Source organism: Cibotium barometz, chromosome 29, assembly GCF_041138505.1.
Source record: "Cibotium barometz isolate CiBa-2024 chromosome 29, ASM4113850v1, whole genome shotgun sequence".
Classification (NCBI taxonomy): domain Eukaryota; kingdom Viridiplantae; phylum Streptophyta; class Polypodiopsida; order Cyatheales; family Cibotiaceae; genus Cibotium; species Cibotium barometz.
The window spans coordinates 13839566-13858342 of NC_141074.1; the positions used below are offsets into that span (position 1 = coordinate 13839566).

At 44.0% G+C, this 18777-nt stretch overlaps 1 protein-coding gene across 8 annotated transcripts in view; it reads right to left on the reverse strand.

The window, feature by feature from the left end:
* Positions 1-18777, reverse strand: part of LOC147621875 (uncharacterized) — a 50594-nt gene that overhangs the window by 13067 nt on the left and 18750 nt on the right. For all 8 annotated transcript variants that reach the window (XR_015269613.1, XR_015269612.1, XM_086822898.1 and 5 more), the window contains 3 exons: positions 12959-13037; positions 12092-12171; positions 10149-10215 (listed from right to left, as the gene is read on the reverse strand). Coding sequence is in view for 6 of the 8 variants with exons in the window: in XM_086822898.1 (XP_086679024.1) it covers positions 10149-10215; positions 12092-12171; positions 12959-13037 (226 nt within the window). In the remaining 2 variants the exon portion in view is untranslated. The remainder of the gene's footprint in view (positions 1-10148; positions 10216-12091; positions 12172-12958; positions 13038-18777) is intronic.

Consider the following 18777-nt stretch of genomic DNA (forward strand, 5'->3'; position numbering starts at 1 on the left):
TACTGGTTCGCCTGCAACTGCCCGTACAAGTTCGCCTGCCACCACTGCCCATACTGGTTCGCCATCAGCTGCCCTGTACATACAGGCCCTTCGCATGTTCTGTTCCATACCCTGCAGCTGTCCGTACAGCTTGCAGTTAACTGCCCGTAAAATCCTGCAGAGCAGACCAGCACCTGCCCTGCTCCGTACAGGTGCCTGCCCTCTTTCGTACAGCTGTTCAGTACACAGTCTACTCCGTACAGCAGACAACAGTCGACCTGTACCTGACAGCTGTTCCGTACAGCCTACACCAGACCAGTACCTGACAGCTGTTCCGTACAGCCTACACCAAACCAGTACTTGCTGCTGTTGTTCCGTACAACCTACAGCCGAGTGTACCTGCAAAATCTTTTGGGTAAAAATTTACAGCTTTACATGTTTTGAAATTTGGGCATTTTCTCTGTGAGAGTTTTTCTGGCAGATACAGGGAGGTTTTCTTGCAAAGAAACCTCTACAGGCTTTTTGCAAGGCTTTGGGGTGCAAAAATTTTGGGCATTTTGGCACAGTGTGAGCCACTTTTGTTGCTCTACTCAGTCAGTGGTGCATTGTTTTGCACATTCAGAGGATTGAGAGTGCAAGCATATTTGGGTTAGTTGTACTCAGTGCAGTACAGTTGCTTTCAGGGTTGTTGCTTTTGGGTTTTTTGATACACAGGTACAACATTGTGCGCAAATCAACAGCAGAGTGATGTGTTCACGTACTTGTCTAAGGAAGACAAGTTGGATGGCATGAACTACTCCTTGTGGAGTTTTATGCTGACAAATGTGCTCGTGGCAAAAGGTCTTTGGGATTTTGTTAGTGGTGATGAACCATGTCCAGGTCCATTGGCTCCAGAGACTCCTCCCCAAGGGGGTGCTCGTGGAAGAGGACAACAGGCACAGGCACCAGGTCAACCACTGCCTGTTCAAAGAACAAATGCTCAGAAGACATGGGATGCCAAAGATGCACAAGCCTTATCACTTATTGCATTGTCAGTACAGAGGTCTATTATACCTCATATTTGTTCAGCTGGCTCTTCACGGAATGCATGGGTGACTTTGGAGCAAATGTATGCTGCTCGTAATGAGGCACGGATCTCATTTTTGAAAAGAGAGCTGGAAAATAAGAAGATGCATGAAGGAGATGATATGTCTAGCCACTTGAACAAGCTGCAGGATTTGAGAGAGCAACTCATCAATGTGGATGAGATTATTCCTGAGACACAGCTTGTATCCACCATCTTAAACTCTTTGCCAAGATCCTACTTGGCTTTTCATACCTCTTTGAACCTCAGCATGAGGAATGCTATTGAGGCCCTAAAGTATCAGGAACTTGTTGCTCTCTTGTTATAGGAAGAGCAAATCAGGAAGAACATGAACATGAACACAAGCGCTGAGCAAGCATTTGTGACAGGTCAAAAAGGGAAAGGCAAGTCTCAGCCAAAGAGTTCAAATCAGAATTCAGGTGATGGTGGTTCATCTCAGGATACCAAGAAAGGTGATGCACAGCCCAAGAAAAAGGGCAAATGCCATTACTGTAAGAAGCCAGGTCACTACATCACAGAGTGTAGGACGAGGATTGCCAAAGAGAAGGCGAAGGAATCTGGGATGACTGTAAACGATGCCTCTAAAGCTCCTCCGGAGACTGCTTCTAGTCAAAGTCGGTGTCAAGGCACGAGATCTCTGATGCCGAGTACACCACGGGGATGATCCACAAGAATCTCTCACCGGGCTAGTACCAGATCCAAATCGAAGTCCAAGTCCAAGTCCAAGTTCCAGGTCCAGATCCAAGTCCAGATTCTAGTCCAAGTTCAAGTCCAAGAATCACTACCTCATCCCATGAGTAATCTCCACAACTCCTACAACCTTGTCGATGCAGAATACCATGGAAAAGCTCATTCTGGCAAGAAACTTATATACAATCTGTTTTAATGGTTTTCTAAGGATAAAACCTCCAACAAGCAACTTTTAGGGTTTTTTGAGCAGTTATAGGGTTTTTGAAATTTTCAGTCCGTACAGCTCCATACGCGCGTCCGTAACACCCATGCATATGTCTATACAAGTCTAGGACTGACTGTATAGCTGAAAAGCACGTTGGGGAAGGTATTGATGGCGAAGAAGAAGCTCTCCTCCACGATCATAATGATGCCCACACACTCCATGATCTCCTTCATGATGCTACAAGAGAGTTTCAAGCCTTTTTATACTTGAAGAGGGCTCTGCTTTTTGCCAAAAGCTTAACCAAGCTTTTGCTTTTGTGTTTTTCCCTTTGCTTTCCACTTTATAATAAAATATTACTCACTTTTGTCAAAGTTCTATAACTTTGCTTTTCTAACTTCAGGGCCTTGCTTTTCGGTCCTGTAGCTACTTTTTGAAAAAGCGGCTTTTAGCTTTTTGGTCCAGCTCAGTCTCCTCTTGCCAGTGGTGTGCTTGGCTCACAGTCAATCGAGTTTGACTTTTTTGCTTTTTGACCAAGACTAGTGCTTTTTCTTGAGCAAACTTTACGGTCCCTATCCCCATGCCTTCTTCCACCTATCTGTTGTCCAGGTAAGGATTCTATCATGTGAAATAGAGCTAGGAGGGTCAAATAGTTACACCGTTGTTGCTGCCTTCCACCACGGTCTCCGCCCATTTCCGTCGCCCAAACTAGCGGACCCCATGATAGGGTGCCAAAGGGACTGAAGTGAGTGCCATTGCCTCATCCAGCTGGGGGGACCAAGTGGGGCAAGGACCCCAGTTGAGCCAGCCACCTCCCAAGCGGCGCTAGCCTCAATGCACCCTTACCGAGCCAAGTCTTATTCACCCCCCACCAGCACATTTTCTTGTTTTCGACCTTGACCCCTTTTTTTTTTTTTGGCCTGCGGACCTTTCCCTTCCGCCACCTACTCATCAACCCCTTCCGCCACCTCTCCCGACGTCTACCTTGAGCCTATGCTTCGCCGGTTCTCTCTGTAAATCCTATCGTCGCAGTCCATCACAGTCGCCGCCTACTCTCCATCAACTCAGTCCTACACAGCCCATAGCTACCGCTCGTCAACACTGATGCTCCTCACCCCACGTGTACCTGTAGTAGCAAATTATCATTATCATCAGTACCTCCAATATATTGCTTATGCCTCATCTTTACTAAGGCTTATCCACTCCCCACAACATACATATATCTACTGATAAGCCTACATTTACAGCTAAAAGAGTTCACATGGGGCTGGACTTTATTAATGTACCGGGACCAGTTATAAGTGATGGGCACCTTGGCACTGGACCAAAAACCCACGAGTTGCTGAAAAAGGCTGAGGAGGTATTTTTGAAGTACACGAGTTGCTTTTCTAGGAGCATGGTGTGCTAAACAAGCTAGGGCAGCCAAAAAGAGCAAGTCGACTTCTTCTTGGGAGAGCATAGGGCTGTTGGACAGCAAAGAGAATGACCGCTCCTACTGATGCCAGATAGTTGGTCAACTTCATGAATATGTGCTGCATGGCTGGTCGACTACCAAAACATGTGCTTAGGGCTGGTTGACAGCGATTTCTCTCCTTTCTTATGCTGGCCGAGTTGTATACAGGCCATAGGGAGCCAGTCGAGTTGCATACAAGATCTTGATGGCTGGTCGACAACTCTTCTTGCTTCTTTACAGGCTGGCTGTGCTGTTTTGCAGCATAATTCCGAAAGATATCAAGGGTTTCTTGGGTCGGAACCGATACGGTTTGTGCCAGGCTTCAACCCTACTCTCTCACTGCTAATCAATTTGGACAAAGTGCCTATTTGGGGCTGTCGGATTGCACAATTGTGTGGACAGCCGTGAGACCAAGAAAACAGTTGGTGAATGTTATGCCCTGGTTGGTGACCGAGGGCTTGGTTTCATTGGAAGGCAGTTGGAGACTGCTTTGCCCTGGTTAGTGACCAAGGGCTTGTTTTCTTTGGAGAGCAGTTGGTGACCGCTTTGCTTTGGTTGGCTTGTGTTTCTTTGTTTTCATTGATTTGGATAAATCTGGTGCTGGCAGAGGAGTGTATCTCCCGAGCACCCGCATCTTGTACGAGAGAATACTCTGTTGGTAATAAAGATACCTCGGGGGGGGGGGGGGGGGGGGGGGGGGTGGCTGGCCCAACTTCAGCCCCTAGTGATGTGTCGTGCATGTTTATCTTATGTGGTTTCACAATGTATATGTTTATGATGCCTGTGACAGATGTATGATGTATTGATACAAAAGATCGGCATCGCAAGATGTAAAGACTGTAGAAAAGATGGGGTCCATCTACTCAAACTCCATACCATGAGTTGCCCAATGTTGTACATAAGCACACTCCACTGAGGTGGGCATCACCAGATGAAAGGACTCCACATCCCAATCTGAAAAAAGATGTCGTCGGATTGGTACAAGCCCAACCTGATTCTAATCCAAATCCAAAAAACTCTAGAAGTACCACTGTGCCCCAAGCACAGTTAGCAACCACAAATCCAAAGCATCCCCCCGGGTTCAAAAAACCACCCTCCAAAACAACAAACTTGCACACTGCAGCAAACCAAATGCAGAATAGGCAGGGGGAGGGGCATTCTCAGAAGCATCACAAAGAGAGGCAGAGGTAGACTCCTCACAATAAGGAAGGAAAGCAAGAACATAAACTGTAGTGGTAACAAAGTCCTCAAAAGTATCACCGAGAGCAGAAGACTGTTCCATAAGTAGAATCATATCCCAAGAATCAGCAACAAACAAATGATCCATGTGAAAGGATCACACCTCACAAGCAAAACACCCTCCTTTCTCTGCAAACACTATAAAGAACACAAGCTCAAACAAAATAAACTCTACTCACGATCTCTGAAAAGATCACTACTCTCCTCCAAAATCTGTAAACTCCAATCACAAAAGAGAGTCTCCACAAATACAAAACAGCTCTCGAAACTGATCCTCAAGTGAAGTAGCTGGAGATGGGGCCCCTCCAAGTATAGAGAACTCCTGTGGGAAGCAAAACGCAGCCAAAACGCTGCTGTCCAGAAAAAAACAGCACTCCACTGCCAACAGAAGGCAAGGAACATGAAGAAACCGAGGAACTGCAAAGGCCATGAACAAAACACAAGTATAGATGCTCCAAAATCAAAAAAATTCAGTATCCTTCTCAAGTACCAAACTACTTCCGAAGCCACAATCCAAACAAAACCCCCTCTGGAAGTGATCTGTGTCCACTAGAGAAGAAAACGCAACCAAACAAGGGCTACAAACCTAAAAAATTCAAGCCAACCACTGTCCACACCTCCTATAAGGAAAAACAATGAAGAGAAGGTACCTTCGGGTCTAACGGGAGGAGCCCAAGTGAAGGTAGAGCTACCAATAGAAACGACTCAAAAAAACATAGCAACCATGGCTGCAAATCTGAAAACGCAGAAGTGTTTGGGACAGGAGATAGGGCAAATTCTAGAAAAAGCAGAAGAGATATGGTACCATCAAGTCCTCAGATCAGCAAACAGCATCAAAAGAAACAACATGTAGAAAAAAACCGCAACATGTATGCTGCTGATGTCCTGTACAAAACAGGCCGCCAAACACTACAAGGAGGTAGATGCTGAAAAACGTTGCAATCTGCAGGTATAGACTTGCTCTCAATATCATCAACCAAGAATACATGTCCCGAGCAAGAGGGGAGAAGACATCGTATGTGAGGGACTACAACAAACAATGCTAAGCAATGAAAAAGAGCGAGGGTATGCCCGGCTATATATATGCCCAAATGTAGGCAGCCGACCAGATCACAACTAGGGAAAATATCCAAGCCCCCATAAAATTGGGGATAAAATAGGGGGAAAAATATGTGAGGGGTGACCAACCCCTCTAGCTCACATGGTCAGCCCTAAAGGCTAAAATAGGACACCAAACAAGAAGCCAGCAAGGAGATGATGTCTAATACAAGAAAGTCCTCTCTACACTTAGATGATAGAATGTGCGGCGGAAGAAGGGAAAGTGGAAACGCAGGAGAGAGAGTGAGAGAGAGAGAGAGATGGAGAGAAAACAAAGGTGAGAAGCTGCTCCCAATATCATCACCAAAAGGAATACATGTCCCGAGCAAGAGGGGAGAACCTCATATGTGAGAGACTACAGCTAGACAAGCTAGGCAAGCAATGCAAGCATTGAAAATACGAGGGAGGCATACCGGCTATATATACCTCTACATGAAGGCAACCGACTGGAGCTAAAATACCTACACGACTCAGAAAATACCCAAGTCTCCATAAAATGGGAAAATATATGGGAAAATATATGTGAGGGGTGACCAGCCCCTCAGACTAACTTGGTCAGTCCTAGAGGCTAAAATAGAACACCAAATAGAAAGCTAGGTAGTAGGGGATGATGTCTAACACCCGCTCTCAACAAAACGGATGCTAAGCAAACTCCAAGAAGCCAGAGACGCCATCCTCGATCAAAGATGAAAGACTGTAGAAACAAGTACCAAGAAAGCTCCACAAGCAATCTCCTCAGCAACTCAGCTACAAAAGCAATAGAACAAGCTACCAAGTACACCGCTCCTCTAGAAGAAAACAACCATATAGGCTGTGACGTGCTGCTCCAAATAATGGTTCCAAACCCAAGTGTAAGAACACTCCCCGAAGTCAAATGTCGTGTATCCAACCTCGAGAAGGTATGAAAAACCTCATAACCAACCAAGATCGGATCCTGTATATAATCAATCCTGGGAGAAGCAAATTGCTCCTCACTAGAACCCCTCAAAAGAAAGAGTCAATCTGCTCCAACTCTGTACCAAGAGTAGCCAAATGCTGTACAAAAGCATCCTCTGAAAAGGTCGGCATCGCAAGATGTAAAGACTCTGTAGAAAAGATGGAGTCCATCTCCTCAAACTCCATAACATGAGTTGCCCAATGTTGTACATGAAACAACAAACCTGCAAAATTGGCAGGGGTAGGGGCATCCTCGAAGCATCACAAAGAGATGCAGAGATAGACTCCTCACAATGAAAAGGGAAGCTTGAATATAAACTGTTGTGGTAACAAAGTCCTCAAAAGCATCACAGATAGCAGAAGACTGTTCCAGAAGTAGAACCAGATCCCAAGAATCAGCAACAAGCTCGGACAAAATAAACTCTGCTCAAGATCTCTGAAAAGAGCACTGCTCTCCTCCAGAAAACTAGAAACTCCTGTCAACGAAGAAAGTCTCCATAGATACAAAACAGCTCCCGAAACTAATCCTCGAGTGAAGTAGCTGGAGAAAGGCCCCCTCTGAGTGTAGAAAACTCTTGTGGGAAGCAAAACGCAGCCAAAACACTGCTATCCAGCAAAAAATAGCACTCCACCGCCAACAGAAGGCAAGGAAACCGGGAACCGTGTAGGCCAGGAACAAAACACAAGTATAGATGCTCCAAAATCAACAAAACGCAGACTAAAATCTGAAATTCAGAATCCTCCTCAAGTACCAAACTGCCTCCAAAGCCACAATCCAAACAAGAAACCCCCTCTGCAAGTGATATGTGTCCACTGGAGAAGAAAACGCAACCAAACAAGGACTACAAAACTGAGAATTCAAGTCACCCAGTGTCCACACCTCCTATGAGGAAAAATGCTGAAGAGAAGGTGCCTTTGGGTCCAATAGATGGAAGCCCAGGTGAAGGTAGAGCTACCAGCAAGATCGGTTCAGAAAAAACGCAGCAACCATGGCTGCAAATGTGAAAACGCAGAGGTAAAAGGGGCTGTAGAATAGGATGAATATGGAAACGCTGAAGCCTCAGATCAAGAACTGCTGCAAAGAAAAAGAACAATCAGGGGGGGAGGGATGGCACAAGATAACCAGAAGGGACAGGCAAAAGGGAGCCCAAAGAGCTCCAAGATCAAGGCTGGGAAAGCAAGCCCAACAGGCCAGAAACGCAGCCTGTTTGGGACAGCTATGTTGCTGTCCACTCATGAAAAAAAACGCCTCAGAACCCCTGGAAGGTGCCACAAAGAAGGGCAGGTATGCTGTCTAGAAAAACGCCCCTGTCAAGCTGTCTAGAAGCTGCAAACTGATGCCCTGAAGAGAGGAGGAACTGCAACCCACTGAATGGGGATCAATCAGCCCTTGAAAAGCTTCAACGCAAGGAAAAACGCAGATCTGTCCATGGGTAGAAAAACGCAGATCTGAAGAGGTAGAGGAGGGAGCATCCAACGCTGACAATCACCGGCGCTCTGATACCATGATAGAATGTGCAGCAGAAGAAGGGAAAGTGGAAACACAGGAGAGAGAGTGAGAGAGAGAGATGGAGAGAAAACACAGGTGAGAACCTGCTCTCAATATCATTACCAAAAGTAATACATGTCCCGAGCAAGAGGGGAGAACCTCGTATGTGAGGGACTGCAGCTAGACAAGCTAGGCAAGCAATGCAAGCAGTGAAAATATGAGGGAGGCATGCCAGCTATATATACCTCTACATGAAGGCAACCGACTGGAGCTAAAGCACCTACACGACTGGGAAAATACCCAGGACTCCATAAAATGAAGAAAAATATGGGAAAATATATGTGAGGGGTGACCAGCCCCTTAGACTAACATGGTCAGCCCTAGAGGCTAAAATAGGACACCAAATAGGAAGCCAGCAAGTAGGGGATGATGTCTAACATTAGAGTGTCTAGAGAGATGACTTATGACAGCATAATAGCACTCCTTAATGAGGTCAGGAGGTTACAAGACGAAAATAAAGTGGTGCTCAACATGGAGAAAGGCTTCTTCTCAAAACAAAAGAAGGAAATTCAAAGGCAAGTGCACCAATTGCAGAAAGCTGGGCCATACTAAAGACAAGTGCTTCAAGAAAATGGCCAAGAAACAAGAAAAGAACCATGCAAACTTGGTGGCAGGAGAAGAAGATACAGAGACTTCTACAGTAGTACCTGAAAAGCCTTTACTGCTGAATTCTCAAATCTATCCCTTACAAAGATAGAATACCGACAGCCCACTTCATTTTGTGTGTTTGAGTTGGGTCCTCTACCTAGGATGTCTCCCAAAATGAGATGGAATAAATGTATGTCACATTGTGTGTTTATCCATCTGTGTTTGTACCGCCTGGTGCTATAAAAGGCTCTATAATTTTCTCATGTCCCTGTTTTAAGTCATGGGGGGCTAGTTCATCAGGCTGAAGAATCACATGTGTTGCTCCCTTTGCAAGCTTGACTGTGATATGGTGTATCATGTCAGGTATGGTCACTGTGATCTTCCGCATCACGTGGTGCCGGTGGACCCAAATGACCATGTGCATGAAGGCTTATCCTCATAACACCTCCTTAACTCTGAAAGGGGGGTTGTTGGGTATTTCGGAGTCCTCATGTGTGTGCCAGTCTCGTGTGTGTGTCCACCTTATACCCGAGGGCCGAGTGTGTGTGTTTGTATGTGTGTGTGTGTGTGTGTGCGTGCCATGGCATCCCATACCACCAAGTCTCCTTGCCTCCTAGAGCTACTCAGATACCACGAGGATTCCTGAATGATCATAAGTGAGCCTAAGGTACTCTTTTAAAGTCTAGTCCTGGCTATTACTTGTTGTTTTAGCCACTCGTATGCTTTTAAAGTAACCCAAGGTTAATTAAGACCGTAACCTTTCTAGCCCTTAGCCTCTTGATCTAGTCCTATCAACCCCCAAGCCCGGCTGAGCCCTAACCATAATCATGAGTTAGCTTTTAATACTAACCCTCAACCTTAGCTGATATGCTTTTAAAGTAACCCAAGGTTAATTAAGACCGTAACCTTTCTAGCCCTTAGCCTCTTGATCTAGTCCTATCAACCCCCAAGCCCGGCTGAGCCCTAACCATAATCATGGGTTAGCTTTTAATACTAACCCTCAACCTTAGCTGATACTCGATTAGCATATGTGCTTAACCCTTGGTCATGAGTAGTTTTCACAAAGCTTACCCCTTTCAAGGGTTCTGTACCCTCATTGCACAAAAAAATTGACTTCTTGCATTTAGACAATAATAAGGGTCTCAGCCTTAAATAGTGAAAAAACGAGTATAGATACGTTCTGCTACACTAACTGAGATATTGTGAGTAAATTTTCTCCCAAAAAAAGATTCTTCAATCACTTTTGTGACATTTTTAAAGAAGTCCTTTTAAATTTTACTTTTCCATTAAAATCCATTTAATACAAGGCACAAGCTAATTAAAATCTTACATGGTTTCCATGTCTCGTCCATATTTTGCGAATTGGACTGATATGTTTCGTCCATCCACATTCTTGCCTGCAACATCCAGACCATGCCTCAAACAGCATCAATAGACTGGGTAGACTTAGAGCTACCCTTAGGGCTCCCCCAATATAACAGATCTTTGCACAATCTACATTCATAAGATCAAATAATATTAAACTTGGAAATACTTTCAATTGAACCACCATAAAAAAACAAGAGAACTGTAAAGTAGGTGAGAGGAAAAAAAAATCACAACCAATTCTTACTAGAGTTTGAAAAAACACATACATGTCTTGTATATATGGGTTTCTTTTATGGACAAGTGTGTAACTAGGAACTCTAGAGAGCTTCGGGTAGTGCTTGAGGTGGCACCCAAGAAGATAAAATGTCAGAGGATGCCCAAGGCATTAAATAATGCATAGAGGTGAAAGGAATGCCACAGGGATACGATAATGCCTATGACTACTACAGATAATATACTCTCAAAAAAAAGGCCAACACATGTCTTAGAAAGCAAACATAATTAGAGGAAAAGCCCACATACTGTGAAGAGCATATGCTTAAATTGTGAACTGTTTTTGTCAACATACACTGATGAACTTCTGTGGTGCCACTCAGTTATAGGTTTCACCGGCCTTCCACAAAGTACCGTATCAACGTTTAATAGTAAAAGAATATACAGACAAGGGGACCCGCCCATCCCCAGTGCACTGTAATGAGAACACAAACTACAACATCCAATGTATAAAATTGTGCACACACTCTACTTGCATCCTTGTTGTTTTGGCTAAGTCATTAATGAGACAGAGCCAAGCCTAGGTCTCCCATTTTATCCTGTATAAAAACACATTTTTGTGGCACACATTTTCTCATGAATGATAATACCTGCACTTGCTCCTACTAGAACTACCTAATTTTGTAGATTTGGACTTGGAGTTTCTCTCTCCAATTTAAGCTCTCTCATGTCTATCATGTTATAACTTCTCTTTCTTCTTGAAGAATCGTCCCACAAATTTTAAAAGGGAACTGTTCTGCTTTGTGCTCTCACACGTGGTGATGTTTGACGACACCGATAATGGCTCACTCTTATAGGCATGAGGGTTCCGTCTTTAGTTGGACATTAGTTTAATACCTTCTATAATTGAAACAAGCCCATTTTCAGATACTTTTCAGACATGAATTTCAGTGATAACATATCAAGATGCAGAACTAGAGGGAGGGAAACATCCCAGCATTTATTGAAGGCCCCTAGAGGGCAGTATTCCCCAGTCATGCTATGCTTGTCTCGTCATTCATGTCATGTATCATCACTAGGTTGCTTCCGCAGTGGTGCCAACGTTATTGTGTTGCAACCAGTAATTTATGGCCGATACTAGATTCACTTCATAAGGTGTGCTATGGCAAATTGGAGACGTGTTATTGTCATGTTCTTATCTTGCAAAGGTTTGATATTAAAAGGGAAATTGTCACTCCACAAGAATCCAAATGGACCTTATTGAAATGGACATTGATTGTGACTAGTTGCAAGCTTCAAAAAGAAACCCCATGGAGTTCAATGCCTTGGCCCTCGGTTTGTGCACTGAGATAATAATGTAGCTTTTTAGGGTCCCATAAAACCTGAAACGTAGATTGTGAAGGCTGCATAGACCACCACGAAGATAAGGGAAAATGTGGATATATTATGCAAGTGAAGTAAGAGAAGTTGTGGAAGAGAAAATCCAATACATAACCCAAAAAAACAGGCCTTGATTCTGCACAAATACTCTCTACATGATTCGCCTTGCACATCTACACTAAATTCTTTTGTATGCTAGGCATGAGTTGAAAAGGGGAAGCAAACTGGTGACAAGTGTTAAAATATGAGCGAAACACAAAATCACACATATGACTAAGTGCATTTTTATATCACATACAAAAAGATTATTACCGTCAAGTCGTTCAACAGCCTTCTGGGCCTCATTCGAATGCTTGTACCTAACAAAGGCAAATCCTCGAGAGTCCCCACTTCTGCACTGGCCAACCAAAACTGTAACTCTATATGGAACCAATACTCAAAGCGACTCAACTGAAAAACCTCAACAATTGTCTCCAATAAAGCTTGCAGGCTGTTAAAATTCATGACGAATAAGACCATGTACGTGTACAGAGAGTGTGGCATGTGCATGTAAACATGTCATAGTTGCATGCAACAGAAACAGAAACGACATCGGCAGCCTCAAGGAAATGGCAACGGCTCAAAAATAGGAAAAGAAAATTGGTAGGGAATGGTAAAATCTTGAGGAAATGTAAAATTGGAGGGGAAATATAAAATCCAAAGGAGGCAATATAAAATAATTGAGGAGAAGGAAAACATATTGAGGGAAATTTAGGCTAGGAAATGGTAACTTTTGCAGGAATGATAAACTAGGAAGGAATTAAAAATTTGAGGGGAAATTTCAAAATTTTGGGAAAAATATAAAACTGAGGAGAGGGAGAGGAGGAGACGCAGGGAGAGAGGAGAGAGGGAAGGGGGGAGAGAGGGGTGGGCGGGGAGAGAGAAGTTTGTTTGTTTGCACTTTTGAAGGGAACAGAGCTGTGCAATGGATCTCGTCATTTCCTAGCCATTTCCGTGCCGTTACGCAATGGCCAGGATGACATTAGCCATTTCCGACAAGCCACGCCTAGGAAATGGCGTGTCTGTGATGCAAGCCCCTGCAAACGGCCGTTTCATGCAACTGTGGTGCATGTGCATGTATACAGGGTATGTTTTAGTGCCTATCATTGTTATCAAAGTAGGAAACAGAATGGAACTGACCTTCTGTCTCTTGGGATGAAAATATCCACCACCTTCCCATATCTATCAAACAGTGGAAAAAGATCATCTGCACTTGTCCCTGTTTTTACACAAACAATTAAACCCTCAACTACCTGCTAACATAAAGCTGAAAACACTTTGTTTAAGATTGTGACATCGCTTATGAATATGCTCTGATATTGTTGGGTTCTGAGGCTGCAACAAAGTAGACACTTATTAACAATCAAGTGAGACAGAAAGTCAAGGCAAGCTGTAATTGATTGAGAAGCAAGTACACAATTGTAAACACGCAATCTAGCATTGCATATGAATACAGGCTCTCTTGTTAGGATTTGAACAAGCAAGTATAGAAAAGCACACCAAAAAGATGGTCGCAAAATAATTAAGCTCAGATTACTTCAAAAATATGTACATTGAGACTTCAAAAACCCTAAGAGCAGAAAGTAAATGATGATGTAGCAATTCTGATAGAGCTGAGGAAGCCCATCAATTGTAGCACGATAAAGCCGAAGAAGACCCTCATTTACCGCCGAAGTAAAATCTCAAGTGGGCTCGGACACTAAGGCTAAGTTGAACAATAGCTAGTTTCCGATTGTTACAAAATAGGCAAAAGGAATGTCACATGTATGCCCTAATTGGATTGCACACAGACATAACTTCCAGCTGCAACCACCTAAAGGACTAGGTCCAAGGGCAAGCATGGACAGAATGGGCAGCATTTTGGGCACGCACACACTTCATTAAGGTGTGGGCGGACATGATGTATGTTGTATGCACGCTCTCCCGAGTGTGATGTGGACATGTTTCTACCCATTGGCCAACTTGAAAGGTCGAGTATGTGGCCGGCTTCATGCATTTGCAAGGGCTATTGTGCTAGCTCATTGTAAAATGTCCGGGCGCCCAATGTGCAGCCCAATGTGGACAGAATTATTGGGTTATGTGTGAACACACTTAGTAGGATGGTTAGTAGAGTTGGTAGCCAACTCACCAACATAAGACACTATAAATAGGAGGCTAGGCCTTAGTTATATTAACTATGGATTCACAATAAATAGGAGTCTAGGCCTTAGTTATATTAACTCATTGTTGTGCGCACTAATTGCAATCAATCAATCATAAACACGCTTCCACAAGCAACCACGTTACATTGGTACCCAAGAAGGCGTTGGTCGAGATGCATGTGCCAAAACCAAAACCATCCCAGAGTCCATTCCAGTTTCCAAGGACAAGGAGAGGTCATCAAGTGAGTTCTAACTTTTCTATCTAAATCCATAAAAAGGAGGATGAAATGAGCCATTCAGCAGTGGTGTCTTGTTAGACATCATCCCCTACTTGCTGGCTTCCTATTTGGTGTCCTATTTTAGCCTCTAGGGCTGACCATGTTAGTTTGAGGGGCTGGTCACCCCTCACAATTATTTTACCCATATTTATTCCCCATTTATGGTCCTGGGTATTTTTCCCAGTCATGGAGGTTCTTTTGCTCCAGTCGGCTGCCTACATATAGGTGTATATATAGCTGGCATGCCTCCCTCCCATATTCATTGCTTGCCTAGCTTGTCTAGCTGCAGTCCCTCACATACGAGGTTCTCCCCTCTTGCTCGGGACATGTATTCCTTTTGATGATGATATTGAGAGCAGGTTCTCACCTGTGTTTCCTCTCCATCTCTCTCTCACTCTCTCCTGTGTTTCCACTTTCCCTTCTTCCGCTGCACATTCTATCATGGTATCAGAGCGCCGGTGATCTTCAGTGTTGGATGCTCCCTCCTCTCCCTCCTGCGTTTTTGCGCTTTCAACAAGGTGGACAGATCTACGTTTCTCTTCAGGCGTTTCTTCTCAGCAGCCAGTGGTCATTTATAGCCGGTTTGACCTCCTGAGACTTCCTTCACACCTATTTTATGCACTGTTTTCAGGGCAGCAGCACCTAGTGTGCTGTGTTTTTCTACGGGTGGCTGTCTACAGCAGTTTGCAGCAGTTCTCAGCATTCATACCCCCTCTTAGTGCTGGTCGCCTATTTTGTACAGGCCAGCAGCAGCATATTTTCTGCCTTTCTTTCTTCTAAAGGTTTCTGATGCTGATTTGCTGATATGAGGCTTGAGTGTACCTATTTCTTATGCGTTTACAGATTCAGCCCTTTCTACTGCCCCGAATACCTCTCCGTTTTCAGATTTGTAGCCATGGTTACTGCGTTTTTTCTGAACTGATCTTGCTGGTAGCTCTACCTTCACCTGGGCTTCATCTATTGGACCTGAAGGCAACTTCTCTTCAGCATTTTTCCTCATAGGAGGTGTGGACACTGGTTGACCTGAATTTTCAGGTTTGTAGCCCTTGCTTGGCTGCGTTTTCTTCTCTAGAGGACACAGATCACTTACACAGGGGGTTTCTTGTTTGGATTGTGGCTTTGGAGGCAGTTTGGTACTTGAGGAGGATTTTGAATTCCTGATTTCAGTCAGCGTTTTGTTGATTTTGGAGCATCTATACCTGTGTTTTGTTCCTGGCTTACACGGTTTCCCGGTTTCTACATGTTCCTGGCCTTCTGTTGGCGGCGGAGTGCTATTTTTTGCTGGATAGCAGTGTTTTGGCTGCGTTTTGCTTCCCACAGGAGTTTTCTACACTTAGAGGGGGCCTTTCTCCAGCTACTTCACTTGAGGATCAGTTTCGGGAGCTGTTTTGCATCTGTGGAGACTTTCTTTGACAGGAGTTTCCAGTTTTCTGGAGGAGAGCAGTGATCTTTTCAGAGATCTTGAGCAGAGTTTATTTTGTCCGAGCTTGTGTTCTTTGCAGTATTTGCAGAACAAGAAGGGTGTTTTGCCCTTTGCGGTGTGATCCTTTCACATGGATCCTTTATTTGTTGCTGATTCTTGGGATCTGGTTGTACTTCTGGAACAGTCTTCTGCTATCTGTGATGCTTTTGAGGACTTTGTTACCACAACAGTTTATATTCAAGCTTCCCTTCCTCATTGTGAGGAGTCTATGATGCTTCTGAGGATGCCCCTCCCCCTGCCAGTTCTGCAAGCTTGTTGTTGTAACTCGCGGCGGGTGCCCGGGGGACTAGGGTCTTTGACACACTTGTTGATACAATCAATGCATATTAAAACACTTAAACATGGCCATAGCCTTAACACATTCATCATCACTTTGCATAAAACATAAAGCTGGACAAATCATCCACAAATGCTGAAAATGGAGCTTGCACATGTGACACCACACAAAGACCGGAATGGGCTGACCCCCTCCCTTGGAGTATTTTATCACCCAAGGAGAATAATATCATGTACAAGCTTTGAGGGCCTTACTCTCCCCACAAGAGATGCCGGATTATCCATATACAAATGCCATAACACAGCCCAACATGAGGCAACCAAGACGGAACACAGGTTGTAGAAATGCCGAGCCAACAACATAATCCATATAACTCTGTGTGGATACTGATTCTTCCCCAAAAAAACCACGGGTCTTCAGCTGGTACAGCAAGTACAACTCTCCATTCAACCGGTACAGTAGGTACAATGGTTGGTACAACCGGTACGATGGCTAGTACAAGTACAATAAGTACGAATGCCGGTACAACATGTATAGTGACTAGTACAGCAAGTACAGTGGCTGGTATAGCAAGTACAGAAGCTAGAACAACTGGTACAATGGGTGGTACAACAAGTACAAGCTCTGGTACAACCAATACAATGGCTGGTATAGCAGGTACAAAGGCTAGTACAACAAGTACAATGGCTAGAAATCATAATAAATGATTAAATACCCTTGCCTTCAGTATTCCTTTGCGATGGAAGCCTCCAAATTAATCCCCAACAGCCGGTATTCTTCATGGGCAACCTTCAAGAGAGAGAGAAAGAGAGTAGCCATCATTAGGGCAGCCTTCAACGGTGGTAGAGGCTAGTGTGCAGCAAGAAAGCCTCTATTAATGAAGAGAGAGGGCTCCAATTTATAGATTTGGGCCTCCCATAAGCTAAAATGGCAAGAGAAGGCTACAATGACAAGTGGAGAGCCACACAATAGCTGAAGTGACAAGTGTGAGGCCACTTGTCTCACTTTGATCCACTTTCTAACAAGTGTCAGGCCACTTGTCTCACTTTGGTCCACTTTCTTGCCACATGTCCCAATCTAAGAGATGGGTCCTTCCATAAACTTTATCCCTAAAAATATCCCAACTAGTAGACATTCTGTCATAGGCACTTTGCCAACGGTTGGTATCTGCTCAATTCTAGATGTAATGACGCGAACAGAATTTCCATCGGAGTCGGGCCAAAAATAGCAACTCCTAAATTTTAGGAGTGTGGACCTTTGTATTCTAGGATAATCCCCCATTCCCAAAGCTTGTACTTTCCAAATATTTAGACATCCTGGAGTCCACCAAACCCCTTTCATACTGGGAAATGTCCAAGCTGGTGACATCCTCCCCAGCTTCTTAAAAGTTGTCCGCAACTTTAAGCTCTAAGCCATATATATTTAAGATATAATCATGTCTCATCAAGTGGGCGAGACAAGACAATCTCAAAAATCCAATATGTCTGAAGAATCCATGTCCCAAAGAAATGGGTGAGACTAAATAAGTCTCCATAATACCCCTATCAAAATCATGTCTCAAAATAAATGGGCGAGAATTCCATGGAAGATATGCTAGACACAGGCACAAGAGCCAATTGTGTCTCAATCACCAATATCAATGAGATAATCATATGCCAATGAAAATCACCAACCAAGTGCTAAGACACTTAAATAAGTGTCATGCACAAGAAACTAGTGCCTCGCACAGAAACATATGCTATGCACACAAACTGGTGCCATTCAAGAGCACAAACCATGATGACAGAAAACCTGGTTCTCCATAGTTCTGGCAATCCTTTCTCCCAATCCCAACAGTTCCCATGTTCTCCCATACAATCCCAACTCTGATCAATAAGCATGGTGTGGAAACAATGAAACACTCACACCATAATCGCAACACGAATCCATGTGTATGGTAGAGTGTTCATTGAATTGCCCTCTCACAATCCCAACATGAATCCACATGCATGGTGAGATGAATAATGAACCTCTTGGCCTCTGCATGGGGAGATAGTGATTCTAATATGGCATAAAGATAAATAAATCCATGTCCCAAATAAATGGGCGAGACAAAACAGTCCCATAAGTCGAGATATCATAATCCAAGCTCAAAGCACACAAACATGTGCCAATCCACATGACCCTTGGCGTACATATAAGTCCCTTGCCAACCAAGTATCATGTCCACTTTACCACTTGCACTCCGTGTTGGTACTCTGACCACACACCTTGGATGAGAGGTGGGCTCAAGTAACAAGATAAAACAATCACTCGCAGGCATAGATAGCCTGGTGTTCCATAAGCATTTCTGCTACACATAGTTTATAGGCATTTCGGTCACCAATAGTTTGTAGGCATTTCGGCCACCAACTCACACTACCCTTTCAAGTGCCCATGTTCCCTTCCATCTGCTCTCTATTGTTCCACCCAGATATGGTAGAAACAATCTTAAAGAGAGCACGTAGGACAAGAGAACACTACACACAGCATGTTGTGCTCAACACTACCCTCTGAAGTGTCCATGTTCCCTTCCATCTGCTCTCTATTGTTCCACCCACACATGGTAGAAACAATCTTCAAGAGAGCACGTAGGATAAGAGCACACTACACAGGGTATGTGAACCATGAGTTTCATAAGTCCAATGCATCCCAAATAAAGGGAGATATAAAGAATAATCCATAGTAAAAGGGAGTCATAAACATAATCCATAAACTAAGGATGGATCCAAATCCCTAGAAAGGAAGTCCAGGAATCCATA